Source organism: Camarhynchus parvulus, chromosome 1, assembly GCF_901933205.1.
Source record: "Camarhynchus parvulus chromosome 1, STF_HiC, whole genome shotgun sequence".
Classification (NCBI taxonomy): Eukaryota; Metazoa; Chordata; class Aves; order Passeriformes; family Thraupidae; genus Camarhynchus; species Camarhynchus parvulus.
This window is the reverse complement of record NC_044571.1, coordinates 37,935,487-37,954,950: the sequence shown is the minus strand read 5'-3', so window position 1 is coordinate 37,954,950 and position 19,464 is coordinate 37,935,487. Positions and strand designations below refer to the sequence as shown.

The window sequence follows — 19,464 nt, the reverse complement described above, 5'->3', positions numbered from 1 at the left end:
TGCAGAAAATCTTGAAGACTTTCCAGGGTGTTTCAAGCAAAATTTGAACGAAATGGAGAAAAGAACATATTGAATGATCAAATGTTATTTTTGCGTAGCTTTGCAATCACCCTAATTTTAGTAGAATCAATAATGAAGCAACTTTATGGTGCTGAACATCTTTATATTCTTCTTTTAGGAACGAATGAAAAGACTTGATGAAATCGTTGAAGCTGCAAATACAGTAATCTCTCATATTGATCAAACAGCATTAGCAGTATATTTTGCCATGAAGACCGATCCTAGGCCTGATGCAACTACTATAAAAAAGTACCTACCCAGTAAATAATTTTCCTGCATCCTATTTCTGTAGTCTATGTACTTTGTCTCTGCATGTAAGAAATGGAATGACTGCAACTTTTTTTGATAACTTGTATTATTTTTTTGTGGCACACGCAGAATTTAAAATATGACTACACAATTGTTGTGTTCTCTTATTACATTTCCAGAATGCAAGGACACTGAAACTTCCATTTTTTTTTTTATTTATTCAATAAAATAAACCAGGATTCTTTCAGGATTTAAATGTATCAGAAAAATGGGATTTTAAGTTGTTGTATCAAGCTTAGTCTAAGCTCAGAGGGACCACTGGAGTATTAGTAGAAGTATCTGTTTTGAATGCTACTTGCCTTTTCTTTATATTTTGCAACCTTTCCCATCTCTATTTGAAGACAAAATTTATATCAGCCAAAGAAGTAACTGCTTGCTTGCAAGAGATTTTGTTTGCAAAAAGCGTGATGACCATGCTGCAGAGTATTTGAGACCTATTGTTCTTTAGTTTCAGATTGTTGCTCTGTACTATTAGCATGTATATCCTTAGGAAGATAGTGTTTTGAAGGTGACACCTTAGTCTGGAGAATAAGTGATGGATTTTACTGTGTGTAGCATGGTGCTGTTTTAGTAACAGAACAGCAGGTCTGAATATTAGGCCCTTAAAATGGGAGATGCATCTTTGTGGATTATCTATAAAATATCAGATTTCAGCTGTAAAGCTAGTCCATCTGTTATAGCTATCCTGAATCCAGATTTTTGTGTAATTCTAGAATTGCTGATATAAAATCAAAGCCTTGACATAATAAACTTAATTCTAAACATTTCTTGATAAGTTGATCCATTAGGTCATGTGTTTTGAATATAACATCTGAAATTTAACACCAAATTCAGTGGTGCTTTAAATGGATGCAATTCCTTTGAAGTCAGCAGAATTATATCTGCTTATGTTAGTGGTGGATTCTACTCTCTGTTTATAATGCCAGGAACTATAAAGTTGTATTTCTAGATGCTGACTTACTTTTGGAATCCTGAGTTACCTTTGCCTTAAGTCATCTGAGGCATTTCATACTTAGAGAATGATTGAGTATCTTTAATGCATGGTGTCTTTGGGTAATCTTTTATGGTTAGTTTAATTTATAGTAAATAGCCTTGTGTGTACTAATGACTGTAAACTTTTTTAGCTTAAACTGAGTCAGTACTGTTTCTGTTCTTAAGGAGGCATCTACAAAAGATTCTAAATGTTTTTCATACTGTTTTTTCCCTCCCTAGTGAAATGGAAAAACAGAAGAGTACTTTAGTGGATGCACTTTGTCGAAAGGGAAGTGCGCTGGCTGACCAGCTTCTTCATCTGCAGACCCAAGAAGGGGCTGCTTCGAGTGATGCAGAAGTCAAAGATGAGGATCATGAAAGCTGCTCAGAAGCTTTGACAGAGACATTCTGGGAAACAACAAAATGGACTGATCTTTCTGACAGCAAGGTAAGAGACCAGAGCAGGTTTTTTTTCATTTGCATGTTGGGTTTTCTGATAGTTTCTTCTGGAATTATGCACTGCCTTTGTGTGCACAGCTTTGTACATTCCTCCCTTCTACTTTGCCATGATGTCTTCCCTGTGCATTGTGCTTTCTTTATGATCTTTTTCCACAGAGATTTTGCCAAGCCTGTCAAATCCATGGTAAGCCCATCTCTCTTCAAGTGAATGTAGAGGTTAAGGGAAGGGTGTAAGACAGTACCAGATTTCCACAAAAAAGCTGCTTCCTTTATTGAATTGCTTCTTTCTGTACTTTCCAGGGAGTATTTTCAATTAACCTCTGCGCTCTTGTAGCTGTACACACAGAGGTGTGCAGCACCCCACCCTGTTCAGTCCTGCATGCTGTAACCTCTTCCACACTATGAACAAGAGAAGTTTTGTGTTTTGCTGTCAGTAATGTCTGTAGAAGTAAAGGTAGAAACCCTTGGAAATAATTACATGTTTATTAGCACAGACTTCCCTGTCATTTTAGAGTTCCTGATCCCAAGACCTGAATTTTTTTTCTCCTTCATTCAAAACAGCAATTCCAGAAGGGAAAAAAAATCCATTGTAGGTGATTAATTACGTAGCTTTTAATTTAGAGAGGTTATGACTTTGTATTTTTAACTTTGAGCTATTGGTGTTAATTAGTTTCTGAACTAAACTTTCACATTTGGCTGTGTTTTAGTAGAAGATGGAGTGACCAGGGTATTTTTTGATAATTATGTAAAATTACAAAAGTGCTTCAGATGGTTACAAAAAAAAGCTTGGAAGAGTAGAGAAAAAACCGAAAATGAAGGATTTAACTTCTTGACAGTAGATAAAGTTCCTGTAAGAACTTGTGCTTTAGGTAGAGGCCTGGTCAGGAAGGTTGATGGTGCTTACCCTCCTCACTTTAGTGTATATGTCCTTGTACACATACATCTTTCAGCATATCTCCTCTAATCATTAACTGATGATAATATCATATGGTAGCAGATTTTGTGCTTCAATCGTATTGTTTGGCACATTTTCTTACTGTCTGTTTGTAAATGCAGTACTTTGCTCCAGCATAGTAACCCCTGGTTTATTTCTGTCTCCTGCTGTTTATTTTTTTAAAGCTGATGGAAATAATTTCAGTGGAATATAGACATTTTGTTGGGAGTTTCACTCTTTGGCTTTTATTTCAAGACAGATAGCATTGCTGAGCTGTGTGCTTTGAGCCTGGAATAAGTAACTCTGATATGAGTTCTATGGATTAGGAACCTCTCTTTGACTGTCTTATCCATGGATTCGTGAAAGTGTATATTTCAGTTTTGCTCTGAAAATTGATTCTTCTTTATTGTTAAATTGGTACTAAAAGATCAAAACTTCTCTAGATTTTTATAGTATTTCATATGGAAATAACTTCCATCTTATTTATGTAGTATGTTTGTCTTCTTTTTCCTACTTCTTTGAGTTTTATTACTCAAATTGAAATCTAAACTGATTGACTGTTATGAGACCTATAGAGCTACTTGTAGGGTGCAAAAACAGCGGTAAAACAAAAGCCTTCCACACAAGGAAAATGAAACAAGGAATTCATTCACCACTTCCCATGGGCTGGCAGGTGTTCAGCCATCTCCAGGAAAGCCAGGCTTCATCATATGCAGCCATGATTTGGGAAGTGAAGCATCCAAGTCAGATATAGGAGATAGACCTTGTGTGAATGTCCTTCAAAGGAGAGTTGTCAAGAGACAGCCAGCTTATTCTGAAGCAGTGTGTTGGAGATGAAAATGTGGAGCTCTTCTTTTATGTAGATATGTCTGTGTAATACTGGCACTCAAAAGATGGAACATCTGGGTGAGAAAGGATGGAAATCAGGCATTTAAGTACTGCACTGATCATTCAATTTTTGATATATATATATGACTTAAGATAGGAGCATTGCTCTAAATGTGTTTAGTTATAAGCTTCCTATAAAGTTCATGCAGCTGTCAGTAATTAAAAGGCTAAGTAAATTTTTGAAAACCAAGAGAGACCATGCTTTCTTTCAGGTTTTTTCTAAAGTGGAATCAGGAGCATCATCACTTTTCTGTGTGTTTCTTCTCACCTTCTAGTAAATAAAGTACTGTCCCTTGTTTCATCTCTCCTCTGCAGATGTAGCACCTGGGCACCACAGGGCATTTGGTAGTTCCTTTGAATTGTCTGTTTGTCACTGAAGTAACCTGCTTGTCACCATATTGTAGCAAGTATGTAGGGAAGTAACTTAAATTTTGATAGTAAGTGCATTTGTTCATACTTTCAGCTATTATCTAAAGGTTCATTTTAAACTAAACACTAAAGAAAATATTTATGTCCCTCTGTACACAAAAGCATTTCAAATAAACTCTGGTTAAGACAGCTTTATGCAGCAAGTATTTGATAGATTATGCAAATATGTTTATGATAGCACTTTAGTTTATTTTCCTAGAACATAGCTTTAAATTTTGTCAGCCAAAATCCTGTTTTAAACACAGGAGAGTAGTAGGATGTTGAGTATTTGTTATTGGGAATGACCAATATCTGGAATGTAATGCCTCTCAACCTTTATTAGCCGTGGGAGAAAAGCAAAAAGTCACACTTAAAAATAAGTTTAAAAACAAGTAAAAGGTGCATACCTTTCCATCTTATCTTTTAAACATCTTTAACCTGGATTGGTTTTCCTGATACTGTTTGTATTGTCAGATGCAGTGGTCTCTTCCAGCTGATTTTATTCAGTCACTGCCAAAAATGTGTTGCTGGATATTTGATTCCCTTAACTCCCTTTGCTTCCATAAAATGAGTAATTTTTATTAATGTAGTTTTTATTCATATTAGGGCAGTTAACAGAGCACAGAAAAATCAACAAACATAGCTAAGAAAGCCTGGTTTATTACTATGGATGTATATGAACCTGAAAAAGCTTATTTGTTGGGAACTGTAAACATTACAATTTCAGTGTTCCTATAAATAGCTGGAATATATTACCTAGAAATTGTATTGTTTAACCTAGTATTTTACCTATAGGTAAATGTAGGCATATTTTAATCAGCTCTTTAAATGATTAATTAATTGATTATACCAGTCTGTTTCCATAGAGTAACAACATTAGGATACTAGAAAAGTTTCATTAGGCATTTTAGTATTGCTGGATTCAAACATACTTTTTTTGAGAGTGTCTTCAGCCCCAAAAATGTCTTCAGAAAGATCATTTCAGGATTTTACTGTACTAAATACACATCTTTATAGCCAATGGCTGTTAGGAGGTGAACATGCAAATGCTTTTATGGGTCTGGCTCCTAGCACACGTAGTATTCCAGGCCATTAGCTTGGGGCGTAAAGTATCTTAACAGTGATTTTTCCCCCCAGTATCCTAGAAGTATGCATTGCCTTTTCTCAATACCCTTTTATTGCTCTTTGTACAATTTCTGGCCCAGATTGCTTTTGTGCAAAAGCTGGCCTTCATTATATTTATTATATAATTTATTATTTCATTATATAGTTCTGAAATAATATCAAATACTTTGAAGTCATTACTATTCTTTCATCTAACAGTTTGGTTATGGATACTACAAATAGGTTTATTTGATGGTTTTATACATTCAGATAGCAGCTGTTTTCTCTGTTATATCTTAATAGCGCTCCAGTTTACATTTTCCTTACACATATCAAGGAATCATAACCTTTATTTCTGTGATTTTATAAAACTTGCAGTATTTTATCTATTAGGCTTAATTTGGCCAATATATGTACAAGTTGTAAAGTACTATTTCTTATCTAACATCTTTTGTTTGTAAACATATTCTGATTTTAAAGCAACCTATGCTTGTTCATAACTTGTTCATAACTTCTGAAGTGCTAATGAATTTTTAGTAGTTTTGCTGAACTTGTATACAGTTGATTGGGGGTTTTTTCCAAACACTAAGACAGAAATTACTGTCTTATGTCAGGAGCTCTTGGAGCATTATTTTAAACCTTTTGGTTCAGCAAAGAACCTTTTTCTCCTTTAGAAATACCCAACCTTGTATTTGGCCAGAGCAAGGGTATTTCGTAAAATGCTTTGTTTTCTTGCCACAAAAACTCTAGGAAGCCCTGTTACGAAAGAAATGCTGTCAAGTGGCTTTCCTCCTGCCTTTATCACTGATGTTCAATAACCATTCAAAACTTACAGGGTCAGGTAAGAGCTTTCTTCATAGAGCAGTGACATTATTTCTGGTTAGCCTCAGAAATGTTATATTTGCTGAGAGCTCCAATGCATTTTTCATTTGATTTTTTTTTTGTTTGTTTTTTGTTTTGTGGTTCTATCATCTTTTACAGAAGAGATTTTTTTTAAGTTTAGTTTAGCCAACTAAGTCTGCTAATAGATCCACTGAGCAGTTAGTCAGAAATGTTTGCTAATGTGTTTTGCTTTAGGAAAATATCCAAAATAATTGGATTGATAATGCAGCATGCAGATTATTTTTCCAATGGCAATATTTGGAAAATTGTATTTGTGAATGGTGCTGTATGCTCATTGTTGCATATATGTGTGTGTTGTAAGCTACAACAGCTTAAGTGAATATTTCAACATGGCAAAATAAGTATTTGAAGACAGAAAAATGAGCAGCTCTTGAATACTTTGGCATAGTATCTTGAAGCTTTAAAATTACACCTTGACTTGCTTGATAATTAAGTTTATTTCTTTTTTATATTTTAACTGTTTATTGATTCTGCAAAGGCTTGTGCATGTTATTAAGTGGAAGTGTTCAGGCTGCTAAAACTAGATGGGTTCTTCACTCCTTGTAAGATTCAGATCTCTGGTTCCTTAATGTTCATGTTCTAGAGACATATTTAATTTTTTTCTGTAATGCAAAACATGTTTCTGAACATCCTTGAAGGGTTTCTGTTAGCTTTTCTTAATGGGATATTTTAAGTGGGAAATCCTCAACCTTTATTGTGGAGTCAGAGCAAAGGAAAAATGGTGTGGTGAATGAGGGGAAATGAATATCAAGCTCTAATAAAAGATTACATAAAACACTGCCAACAACAGACACACCACCATATTCACCAACTTTACTGCTATGTCACTCTTCAGTAAAAAATAAAAAATACTTGGTTTACTGTGAGTGTTCCAAGGGGAATATATCAAAGTGTCTTGATTGCTCTAATTCTTAGTGCTGCAGCTGGTGAAATGGTTTGAACCATGTTGCAACACCCTGAATGCTGTCAGTGGTTGAGTGTTAAGAACGTAAATTTATTTTTCATTAGGTCTTAGATAGACACATTCATTTGCTCACATGAACTACTGCATTGGTAAGGACTGTAAAAGCTGGCTTTTTAGAAATAATATTATCAAGAAGGAGCTTTTTTATCATCTGTTCTTAAAAAGTTACCAGTAGTGAGGAGCTGACCTAAAACCTGAGGCTTGTCTTCATGCTTACCTGTCTTCATTGCTTGTTTATAATTATTTACATTTCTCTGTCTTTGTCTGTATATATCATTCACTGTGTACATTCATACTTGTTTCTGCAGTATGTTTGTGACTACCTAGGAATTAAAATTCTCAATTTGGTTTTTGCTTCTCTGGGTCAAAAATATACCTGCCTGGTTGATGTTTTAATTATCTTTTTAATGTGCCTTACAGTTGCCTGTAGAGAATGAAAATCCAAAGAAGCTAGAAATGTGACAAAAAATTAAAATAGTGACATCTGTGTTACATAAGTTCCGAAGTCAAATATGTTTGTGAAGTCAGAAATAGTCTCTAGGAAGTTCATGTTTATGACTCTGCTGTGAATCATCTGTTATACTGCAAATATCTCGTGTAAATGTTTTACTTTGAATCGCTTCTGCTACCTGAACAGAATTTGATCTCACTTGTTAAACCTTGTAAGATATTAAAATACCTAACTTGCTTTGTTTTTTTTAATTTGCATTGTAGGTTTTGACTTTTGCCTATAAGCATGCATTGGTAAATAAAATGTATGGAAGAGGGCTCAAGTTTGCCACAAAACTTGCAGAAGAAAAGCCAACAAAGGACAACTTAAAAAACTGCATTCAGGTAAGGAGTGTTTGGCCAAGTAATGGGGCTGAGTTCATGCTGTGTAAGCTTTCAGAAGCAAGATATGTCTTCTGGAATTTTTTGTACTCTTCTCATTTTAGAAAGCACTAAATGTAATATCTTAACTTAGGTTTTGTAACTCAGCTTTCATTTGAAACAGTGATTTTTTTCCTTCCTTTTTCTAGAATAGCTTGTTTGTGAGTAACTGTTGTTTTTAGCAGATTTACTTTTTGCAACTTACTTCTAGGCATAAAGGAGGTAGAGACAACTTAGTTCAAGATATCTTCATAAAAATCCCCTTATGTTGCTGTTTTACCACTGGGGTTTTTTTTACTATTAATAATCATAATTACTGCTCGTAGAACTTAATGGAGAATTAATGGGAATTTCTAAGATTAAATTCTTGTGCATTATGTTGAAAGAATGTGGATCATATAGAATGGGGAGGAGGGATCCCCCTTTCAGGACTGAGGAAGTCAAAACTTACCAGATCTCCAATCTGTTGTCTTTCTGATTATAGACATTTTTAGTAAAGTGTTGATATCAGTGCAGTGTTTGTTTAGATTTAGATGTTAAAAAGACTAAGACTCATTTTTTTAATGTGTGCTTTTTTCCTTCAGCTAATGAAGTTGCTTGGATGGACTCATTGTGCAACTTTCACTGCAAATTGGCTTCCTGTCATGTATCCACCTGATTATTGTGTATTCTAGAGAATCAACAGTTGTAAAATTAAAATGATTTTATATGGGACAGGATAGGAAAAGAGAAGTTTGACTTTTTATTCGAACGCATGTTTTCATTACTGAATGCTGATTATTAAATTGTGTGTATTTATCAGTAAGGGCACCTGGGTATGGCTCAATACCTGTTAACCTAACTCCTGTCATCAGGGAGTTTCCTTATTGTGCATCCCATTGCTGGCAATGGATGTGCCAGAACTGCCAACGTCAAGGACTTGGAATTGGTTTGGAAAGAATTACTGCATGCATGTTATGTTCTGAATTGTTACTTTGAACTGCAAACCTGTAAAAGTTCTGTATTTTTTATGGTACACTGAATTTTAACAAGTTTGATCTTAATTTCAATTGTATGAAGGCCTTAAAGCTACTTCAAGAGTAGCTAAAATCTTACTTATTAGATGAAAATAATGGACACCTGTATTGTTTGCAAGAGTTTACATTTAATGTTTTTGAGAAAAATTCAACCTCTCAAATGGTTGCAATGTTTCTCAGAATTGCTGATGCATAGGTACTCTTGTAAATTTTCAAAACTCTTCACTTTGGAGTGATTTCAGGCAAACTCAGAAATCCTGGTGAAGCTGAGTATCAGGACAGGCTGATACATGTATAAAAGTGCCAGACAATTACATGTTGATCAGATATTGTAAAGCTATACATAGGTGTTTATTAATGTTAAAAATACAAAACATTGCAGAATAAATGTGCAAAGTTGAAGATCAAAATACCACCATGTTCACTCTGATACTTTAAAAGATTTTTATAATGAATAAAAATACTGAAGCTAAAATTTGTATTGGTTTCTGGATGAGTACCTAAATAAAACTTGCTGAAAGAAAGCAGCTTACAAACAGCGGAGGTTCAGTGCAGGCCAGAAGATCGATGCTTTTTGTTAAAGCCTTCTTACTAACACTGGTCCTTCAGTGGAGGGGAGTTGGTCAGTTTGAACAGGTCATATTTATCAGCCAGAGACAAACTGCTATATCTTTTGCCTTGCTGGGTTTTTTTCTACTTGCAATGCAAAACTTAGATGCAACTGCAACTTTACAACCATAAATGCACAGATGGTGCAACATAATCTTGGAAAGCATTCCAATTTTTGAGGTGCTGCCACTAAATCAAGATCAGTAATAGTTTTCTCTTTAATTCTTTCTTACTGTGGCTTTAAGCAGCTTGACATTTGATTCTGGAAATTCTGCTAGAATGGTTGTGTTAAAGATATTGCAAACTTTTTCCAAAAATTCATAGTCTGTACTGAATCTGAATTTATTTGCCCATAGCAATACTGTTCCTGGCTTACAAAAGTACACCATTGTTGCTAGCAGGGGCTCCAGAGCTCCATGGTGGTACACAACATCAGTTGCCAGTATGAAATCATAATGGTGAGTTGATACAGGAAAGTCTTCATTGAGGCCTTCTCCCCATACCAGTTTTCTCACTTCAGGTTTGTGCATGTTCAGGTTCTGTGTATTTCTTGAAATATTATATGAGAGATTTTCAAGAACTTCAGGCAAATCAGTAGCTGTAACATGAGCCCCTAAGGAAAACATGAGTTTGTTAATTCACAGAATCACTAAGGTTGTAAGAGACCTTCAAGATCATCTGTCCAACCATGAACCCAGCACTACCGTAATTGCCCCTAAACCATATCCCCAAGTCCCACATCCAGATGCCTCTTGGATACTTCCAGAGACAGTGACTCCACCACCTTCCTGGCCAACTTATTCTAAGGGTATCTACCCACCCTTTCTGTAAAATAAAAAGTTTCTAATATAAAATCTGAACTCCCTGGCACAACTTAAGGCGGTTTCCTCTCATCCTTTCACTTGAGACAGTGCAAAATTCATAGGTATGTAGTTGAACACGTATGAAGGTTTAGCTACATAACTGGTCCAGCCTCCCCCATAACTAGGGTAATTTAGTTAACAAACAGTATTTTACAGTGATTTTCATTTTAAAAAACAACAAAACAGTGACAAAGTTTCCTTCAACTGTTGTTGCCTTAAAGTGACAATGGCAGAGCTAGATCATCGTTCACTAGAAATTGGAAAGGAAATACAAATTTACCAACCTAAGATACAGGCCACAATGGAAAGCAAGCCTGTTCCAGCACCGATTTCCAAAACTTTTTTATCTTTGAGGTTGAATTGTTCTTGATTTGCTTCCAGATACTGAGATAAAGCCAGTGCCTAAAATGGTTAACACATATCCATAAAAGGGTAAGAGCTAAGTTGCACAAAAATTCATTAGATGTTTTTATACAAGGGTGTTGTGTTTTTTTAGTGTAATGAGAAACACTGAAGGGTGTAACAAAAATGTAAGATGGGAAGAATTGTGATGTATCCTGTTTTTTTAATATTAAAAAAACTAAAGCAGTTTATTTTTAGTTTTAAGTTTATGTGATACTGATTTACTACACACTTCTACATGAGTCCTCTGACAGCTCAAGACAGAATCACAGAATAAGCTGAGTTGGAAGGGACCCACAAGAATAGGCAGTGTTAAGATGTGAACCTTACAGTCAGAGCAGCAAAGTTTAACAATATGTAAGTAATGTTCTGGTTTATTATCATAAATGTTATGCTATGCTGTCACTATCATACAGTAACTTTAGGCTTCAGCAGAGATTTTTGAAAAACTTTTTTTTTGTTTCAATTTTTTTAGCAAAGAAAATATTGAAAATTGGTTATTTACAAACTCGACACTTGTTTATTGATAATAGTATAACCTTTCAAAAAAACAAAACCAGCACTGTATTAAAATATTATTAGGCCTTTGTAAAGATTTTGTCAGCAGAATATAAGTGGGCTGTTTATTAACAACATAAACTGATGCCAAAGAAACTGTCTTCCCCCTTTTGCTTCTCTTCTTTAGAATTGTGTTACTGTTTTAACTCTTGTGCTTTTCATAATGCAACACCTACATAATGCAGTCTACCTGCTCTGGGAAAGCTGACAGCTAATGAATCACCAGTCCAATTTGTGCAACCTTTCAATTTTCTTGGAGAGTTTTACCATCTGCATTCTGACACTTGATTAATGTGCAAATTGATGATCTGACATTTCAGAATAAGATCCTGTTTCACCCACCCATATGCTCTCTCTATTGTTTTGAAATTGTCTGCCATTTCCTTGTGAGCTTTTTAAATAAATGTGGATCTGAACAATTTTGAAATCCTGATTTTCTTGTCTTTATCAGTTGACTCTCCCCTCAGAGGCAGTTTTCTTAGTCTGCATAAAATTCTGTTGGTAAGAGTAGGAGAGGCAGAGATTGAAGAACTGCTTACAAGTATGATTTTCCATACTGTAATGAAACTGTTCTAGCCTTTTCTTTAAAAGAAGCATTTTTAGTAATTTTAACATCCTTTATTTATTCAATCTCTCACAGTTTTCTTTTTCAGCCTCCTTTTAGTACTGCTGATTACTTACTTACCAGCAGTGACTGATTGGAAGCATGGAGGAAGCTGAATGTTTCTTCCTAAGTTCCCTTACTAAATTTTTTTTTCAATCCCTACATCCAATGTACAAATGCTTTGGTGCCATAGTCCTTTTGGCATGAACTGGCAAATTACCCTAAGGCAGAGCTTTCTGCTGAAGGACTTCATTCTGCATAGGGAAACTTCCACTGTCAGAAGTGTCACATCTAAGAAAGCTTCCTTAATATTTGTGTGCTGCTGTCCTGATTTGCTCTTGTGTCACGTGAGCTTTCTGCATGTGGTGTTGTGTACTTACCCCTGGCCATACCACAGCTCCAAAGTGTTCTATGGACTCCTGAATGACAATCTGATGGCCAACATACGTATAGTGCTCCTTATCAAAGTAGTGTGAAACTCTAGGAACCCAGTTCTGCAGTATTTTGAGAGTTACTGGTGAGGCTGTGAGAGAAAAGTTGAAATTTTATGGGTGTATGTGCAACTTGTTAAAGGGTAAAAATTATTTTACAAAAACTGTGTGTGAGCACGTGGACTTGAAAAGCTCTCAGGACATCAGTCTTAAATCAAAGCATTGTTAAGGTTGGAAAAGATCTGGAAGATCATTAAATCCAGCCATTAACCAACCCAGCACTATGTTCATTGCTAAAACATCCCCAAATGTCACATCTGCAGATCTTTTGAGCACTTCTGTGGGTGGTGATCCCTGAGCAGCCTGTTCCAATGCCTGACCACCCCTTCAGTGGAGACTAGTTGCTGTCCAAAACCAGACAGTCTGGGTGGCCAGAGGGTGAGAGGAGCAATGGTCATTTCCTGCCATTCTAGGTATTCACATGGGCAATTTAGAGAGAGAAAGGAGCCTTTTAGGAAAACCTACCAATTCAAATATAAAACTCTTAACATCTAGAAGATTTTCAGGACCAAGTTAGCTTGTACTTTGGTGTTTGTGCTGTAGATTTCGTTTGTAAGGTCAGTAGCTCTACAACAGCAAGCTGCTTTTTACAAAAGGACTTAGCATCTACATCCTACATTAAAGAAAACCTGACTCTTGGTGGTTGTTTTTTAAGCATCCTCCCACAGGAGGAGGGTTGTAAGATGCTTTTTATGTTGGTATACACAATGTAGCTCAGCAAGTCAGTGCTACAGTTGTCCTCGGGGGTCTCATCATAGCAAGGAGGCTCATGGCTGAGGTGTTTCAGATCTGTGCTGAGGCTGTTCCATCTGATCTCACTGAAAACAAGGACACTGTTCTGAATGGCTGAACTTTTGTTGCAAGGATATGCATAGGATTAACTGCAAGGGGAAAATTTGCTCTGGATTGTAGGGGCTTTTAACTGATGCCTGCCTGGAATCCTTAGTAGCTGTTGGAGCAGTTTAGCCTGTTAAAATCTGTAATAACATGGCTTTAACAGTGACAGCCCAATCAATGCATATTTTAACCATATCTCTTTTGTAAGAGATTTTAATTGAAAAGTAATTCTTAGATGTCTAAATAAAATCCAAAGACCTTTTAAAATATATTTCTTAATTATGGAGATAGAGGGGTATTTCTTGTAGATTTGATCTGATAATATATGCAAACATAAGAGGAAATAATGGGGGAAATCAGATATCAAAGGAAAAGTTGCAATATGACATCTACTGTTTGAAGACTGACAAAAATCAAAGTATGATATGTTAGCATGCCATAGCAATTGCAGTATTTAAATTGGACTAAACCTGTGTCAGATTCTGCATGCTCAGAGCTGCAAGTGCAGTTTTCAGAGTCATACTGCTCTTCACAGGTTTCTTCTTCCTCGGATTGGCAGCCCATTGTTCTTTGAATTTTGTTGGGGAATGGTGGCTGCTGTGCAGAGATCATGGCAAAAGAGCTGAAACAGAAGGGGAAAAATAATGTTATAAAATCTTGCAGGCACTCTCTTCATATGAAATATGTCTGGAAAAAGACAGTGAGTAGTTTAGGTGGCCTTTGGTGGCCTTTTGGAGTTTTTTCAGTGATGGATTGAAGCAACAGGATGAGATGGGACATCTCCACTCCACTGGGTGGTACAGGCTGTTTCTGGGTATGTAGTAATGCTGTCGGAATTTTTCTTCTCTCTCATTTATCATTTATATCATTGTGTTTATTTTATCATTTATGCAGAAGCTTAGAATCATGTCACTGAATTGATACCTCTAGTTAGCCTGAAAATTGAGCTACTCTTATAAGTTGAAGCGATAGCTGAGGAAGATAACTGTCTTTTAGTATCTGTGACTTTTTATCTGTGTAATTTACTATTTTCAAAAAACTTGGGACTTATGACTCCAGAGATAAAACTGTTTCCTTTGCTCCAGTCAGTGCTCTTGATTTTGTCTCCTTGCACAGAGTTGCCTTCTCTTCAATGTCTTTTCCTGCAGAACAGCTAACCCAATTACACTGAAATGCAATGAACTTCAGAATACCCAGATGGTAGTCAGGAAATCATTGCAGTGAGAAGATTGACTCCATAAGGTTTTTGGATAACTCTCTCTGTGAATCCCCAGGGTACAGGGCAGCACCCAATCTAAGAAGGAATTGATTGATACCAGCCAGCATCAATAAAAGCAGGAACAGAACTCAATATAGATTTGCTTGGAGAGACATAGGTCAGTAAAATTCTTTGCTTGACTAGAGTTTTCTTCAGTAAAGAAATGCATATATCTGTGAGTGTGTGTGAAAATTAGATATAGAGATATAGATATAGATTAGATCTAGATTAGATACAGAAATAGATATATACACAGACACATCTATATGTAAAGAGCAAATGGTTCATAACTTACTTTGGCCAGAGGCTGTATATGTTCACCTTTCCCACATAACATGATGGCTGGAGTGAGCTGTTTTTATCCATGATAAAAACATTTGTCCACTCTGCTCATTTTGGAGACTGCATATTTGCTCTCTCCAGCCACATGCACTGCAAAGTGTTTGAGTTGCGTTTGAGTTGCATCATACTGCAGGAGGCTGATTTACATATCCTCACTGGAAGGGGTAAATCTCTAGCAGTGGCCAAGATGTTTAGCAATGCCTGCAGGTTTGTTTTTTTTAAGGAGCAGTGTGACTGCTGACTTATATGAGTGATTTAATTTGCACATGATATTGACACCATTGCAATCCTACTGATACCTGATATATTCCGTATTGCTGCTCTGTTTATGCACAAGGACAGAATTTCTGTTCTAATTCCTCTGACACTGCATTTGCTCCATCTTGGCAGTGATTTTGTACTGCAACAGAAAAGAGTGTTCTGAAGTGCTTTAAATCGATTTCTGCACTTTTTTTCTTCAGAGGGCCTCCATCTGGCTAGTAACAAGATCTGGCTTTCCCCTCTGGTGTGTGATTTGAGGTAAGATGAAGGTAGGTAAGAGACTGAAGTTAATGGTGCAGTCACTGCATTCCCTGACATGAGGGAGTGCATCCATGTTCACTTTCCACATGTCACAGTGTGCCTCCTTCCAACAGCAATGGTTTTTTTCATTTAATCAAAAGTAAGCTTCTGGATTTAAGCAAGGTCTCCTTTTCATGCCTTAAACTAGAATAAAATCTGCTCATGTTTTAATGCTTTAGGAAATCTCTGTGAAAAATATTTTCAGACTTGTGCAATTGGGAGGGTACCTAATGAAAAGAGAAGAATCTGTCAGAAGTGGTGATGGCTACAGCAGAAGACATTTGGTTGAAGACACAGTCTTCTGAACATTTTATGTTCAGAAAGTGCAGAGCACTCCATTCTCATAATTGGAGATTTTGGGGTGAGTGTTTGTTTTGGTGGGGTTTTTTGTAAGGCTCTTGTATAAAACCAGAAGGCTTGCTTAATGAATAAACTGTTAATTTGTCAGTTTGGGTGGAAAGTGATCTCCCTGTATTTTTTTCCTTGCTTAAGCAAGCTCTTACTACAACAGGCCAAAATTTCAGTTGGCTGTGGGTGGCAGCGAATTCCAGAAAATAGCTTGGAAACATGCTTGATAAATACAAATTTGTTGATCAGCTATTAAATACCTGCAGCAAATAAAATTGTGTCTCTGATCCTGATATATATCTATACTCTATTTATCACTCATTCAGATTGAGCTCTTAACTTGATTAGACATGTTATGTTACATTTTCAAAATAAAAATTGTTATGCTTTCCCTCACTTTGTTCTTTGAGTTCCCCTAAAATGGGAGTCTGCTTAAATATTTATAAAGAAACCTTGCTGGTTTTACTAAATTCGTTAAAATAATCAGGAGGTCTAAAATCCACACCAGTGGTCACCCTGCTGCTGGTGTGGTCATTAAGTCCATAAGTTGCCTGAGCTCCTAGGTGGTGATTTGGGGGATAAACACTATGCACTCTATGTTTGTATGTCACCTGACACACTGGGCTCTGGTTTTTGGCTGGAGTTTCTGGATGCTATACTAATATCTTGTAGAGGTATAGCTTTCTCTAAACAGAAAGGAATTTATAACTGTGTATATATGTATATATATATATATACATGTTCCTTCTACTGCCATAATTATTCAATTACATATTTCATAGGAGTTAAAAGTAAGTCTTTTTTTAGCTGCAAACAACAGGACAGTTTTAGTCTTATAAATTCAAGAATTCAAGTATATTAGTGTCTTGGCTTTAATGATGCACAGCTTTATTTGTCATTTTAAATGACAAACTGCTCCTGAAGGCTACAGGCACAAGTGAATATTGAGAGGCTATTTGCAAATAAGTGGTGTTTGCATTATTGCATTCTCTATGCAACATAGGTTCATGTTGCTGCTGTGCTCACAGAATTACAAAAAACAACATATGTCACTATTTTGACATTTTTCTGATCCATGTTTTACTAAAAATATATATATCTCTAAAATAATTTTTGTTTGATAATGTTGCAAGCAAAATCTGTTCTCTTAGAAAATGTTGGCTCTTTCTGAATGTTAGCAGCCAGTTTTTTTCCAAATTAGTCTTGTTGGGAAATGTTTATCTAATTCTTTCAGAGTTTTTAAACCAGTATTGACTTCATTAATAGTCTTAAGCTGTTGTGAACACAACTTAGAAAATCACATTTGATTTCATCAGAACCTAAGGAAGAGAGAAGAATTCACAGAACTGTATCTATTTGACAATATTACATAAAATTACCAAGGTAACACGTAGAGGGAAATTGTAAGATGATGATAAACCTTAAGGTAACAGACCCCTATAAGAATAAACTTTGTGCCTCTTAAGCTGCTGAAATCAATTTATTGGAAAGAGCTTTTAATATCCAGTTACATGGCCAAAAAAGAGTAGGTTACTGAGCAGTGCTGTGTCACTGGGTCTTCAGCTGTAAACACAACTCTGCTGAAATGTGTTTCATCTCAGCACAGAGTTGCACAGTGTAGTCTGTGTTAAATATTTGAGCAAAAGCCAATTTCATTTGCTCACATGTGCAGTCTGTTCTTTGCAAGTGCAGTCTGTTCTTTGCAAGATCGGGTTTAATCATACTAGTATCATACATTAACATCTGCTTTAGAGCTCATGCAATTTTCTCATGTTACCATGAACTAAATTTAAAAAAATAAACACCAGCAGCACAAATTTTAGGAAACAAAGGAAATGTCAATGTTAGGAACATCACTATAGTAAAACTATGTGATATTTGAATCTGCAAGGTAAACGCACCCAAATACTGCAGTGACTGTCACTCCGCACGAAACAGAGAGCTGGATTCTCTTGGCTCACAGAGCTGACCTGAAATACAAAAAGTCAGACAAAGGTGTTTCTGTTGTTAGTTAGCAGGGGACATCAAATGAAGTTAGCTGGGCAGCTGTGTGGGTACCTGATGTGATAGAGGGCATGGGAAGTTTCCTGTGGGTGGATGCACACTCCAGAGGTATTATATACAGGCGCGCACCTGAAAAGAATAACTTTCCCTTCCAGCCAGTCGGATTGCAGGTTATTTAGAGTAACGTTACCAGGCAGCGCTCGAAGAACTTACACTTACCACGTTACACATAAATCTGCCACATGTGCAGTACAAAATCAAAAACCCTCTTAGACTTTGAAGCCCCAAGTATACAAACCTTTCTCGGCTCCTCCAGACTCTTGTTCTGTTTTTGCAGACAACACCGTTCCCTGTGTTCGCCTTACGTCAGTGGAGCTTAACCAAGCCAGCAACTTACTGTGGGCAAACTAGCGCATAAATAATGAGTGTGGCAACTTGGCAGCCGCCCAAGCACAGGGAAAAGTTCATGAAGCTCCCACTACCAGGAAAAGGTCAGGTCTTCCTTGCCCTGCTGAGCGTCTGGTTGGGGAAGCTCTGCGTGCCCTACCTGCCCTGAGTCACAGACAGTGTGGGGAAGTGTTAGTCCTAAGGAAAAAACTTTCTTATCATCTTCACTGCAGGTCATAACCATAGGAAATATTGTATGGACTGAAAAAGGATGAAAAACAAATGAAAATCATTAAAATGTTTAATAAAATAATAACATAATTTTAATAAAATAATAAAATAAAATAAACAAAAAAATCCCACTTTTATCAGAAGATCTTCCAGCTGATTATTTTAAAACAGATGGATGTCATAGATTTTGAAGATGAACCAGATGTGTATTCCTTATACATTTCAAGAATTGGAGACGTTTATATCCATTTATTCCTTTGCTGTTTTTCTGCCCTCCCTTCTCTTTCTTTGCAAAGATTCTGCCAAAAGAAATTCAATCCTATTAGAGGACAGAAAAATTTTAAAGCAACTTTGGAAGTCATAAAGCTAGAAAATAACCCCTGGCTAATTAATGAACAGATGAAGGCTGGCAAAAGAAATGGGGGAGACAGAGGAAATGTGGATTTTTAATTAAATTTATAGGCATTTTCCTTTTGGGGTGAAAAGCTTTTGAATTTAGGTAATGCTCTCCTGAAGAGTGGCAAAGTTAAAAAAATGACCCTTTTGTGTCATGGCAGCTGTTCCATGTGCGTCCTGCTGCATGTCTCTAGGAGTCACACCAAAGATAGGAAATACTTGTCTCCACTTAAAATGCTCACCAGCTTCTTTCCTCTGAAATGTGATAGTTAAAAGACACTTTTTAATTTATACTTGGGAACTAGTATTATGATATTAACTGTATTAAGTTGATATTGTAAACTTTGCCTTCCACAGACCTGCCTGACTTTACAAGTAGGGCAAATGAGTGGTCCTGAGGCAGGTGAGTAGTTGTTATTGGAAATTAAGATAGGCTGCTGCTGGAATGGCTGCCATGGCTTTTTTTAAGATGTGGTCCTTTTAGCAGGCATGTTCCTGCTGTCATATTTATTGTATTTGTCACCAGGGCCGAATGCAGCTCAGACTGGTGCTGCTGTCCGAGCTCTGTCCTAAGCTTTGGAATGAGAGTAATGGTGGATATAAACAGTTTATTTGTTAAATGAAAGCAGAGGAATTGGCTTACTCTGTAATGTCTCTCTTGTAGTGAGGGTGGAAACTGTAGGGAC

The 19,464-nt window shown here is 36.3% G+C and overlaps 2 protein-coding genes across 3 annotated transcripts in view; one reads left to right on the top strand and one right to left on the bottom strand.

Annotated features, from left to right (window-relative positions):
- The window catches only part of TPP2 (tripeptidyl peptidase 2), a 52,270-nt gene extending 40,531 nt beyond the window's left edge, over nt 1-11,739 (top strand). For both annotated transcript variants that reach the window (XM_030956852.1, XM_030956768.1), the window contains 4 exons: nt 179-309; nt 1,582-1,789; nt 7,716-7,835; nt 8,456-11,739. In XM_030956852.1, the coding sequence (XP_030812712.1) occupies nt 179-309; nt 1,582-1,789; nt 7,716-7,835; nt 8,456-8,545 (549 nt within the window). In that variant the 3' untranslated portion in view covers nt 8,546-11,739. The remainder of the gene's footprint in view (nt 1-178; nt 310-1,581; nt 1,790-7,715; nt 7,836-8,455) is intronic.
- METTL21C (methyltransferase like 21C) lies at nt 9,651-17,935 on the bottom strand (the record flags this gene model as incomplete). The annotated part of the gene is given in 6 exon segments (XM_030946906.1): nt 9,651-10,109; nt 10,644-10,761; nt 12,304-12,446; nt 13,722-13,873; nt 17,819-17,877; nt 17,879-17,935. Coding segments are annotated over 6 exon segments (924 nt in total), but the record flags the coding sequence as incomplete, so codon positions are not given.
- Between the last annotated feature and the right edge of the window lie 1,529 nt (nt 17,936-19,464).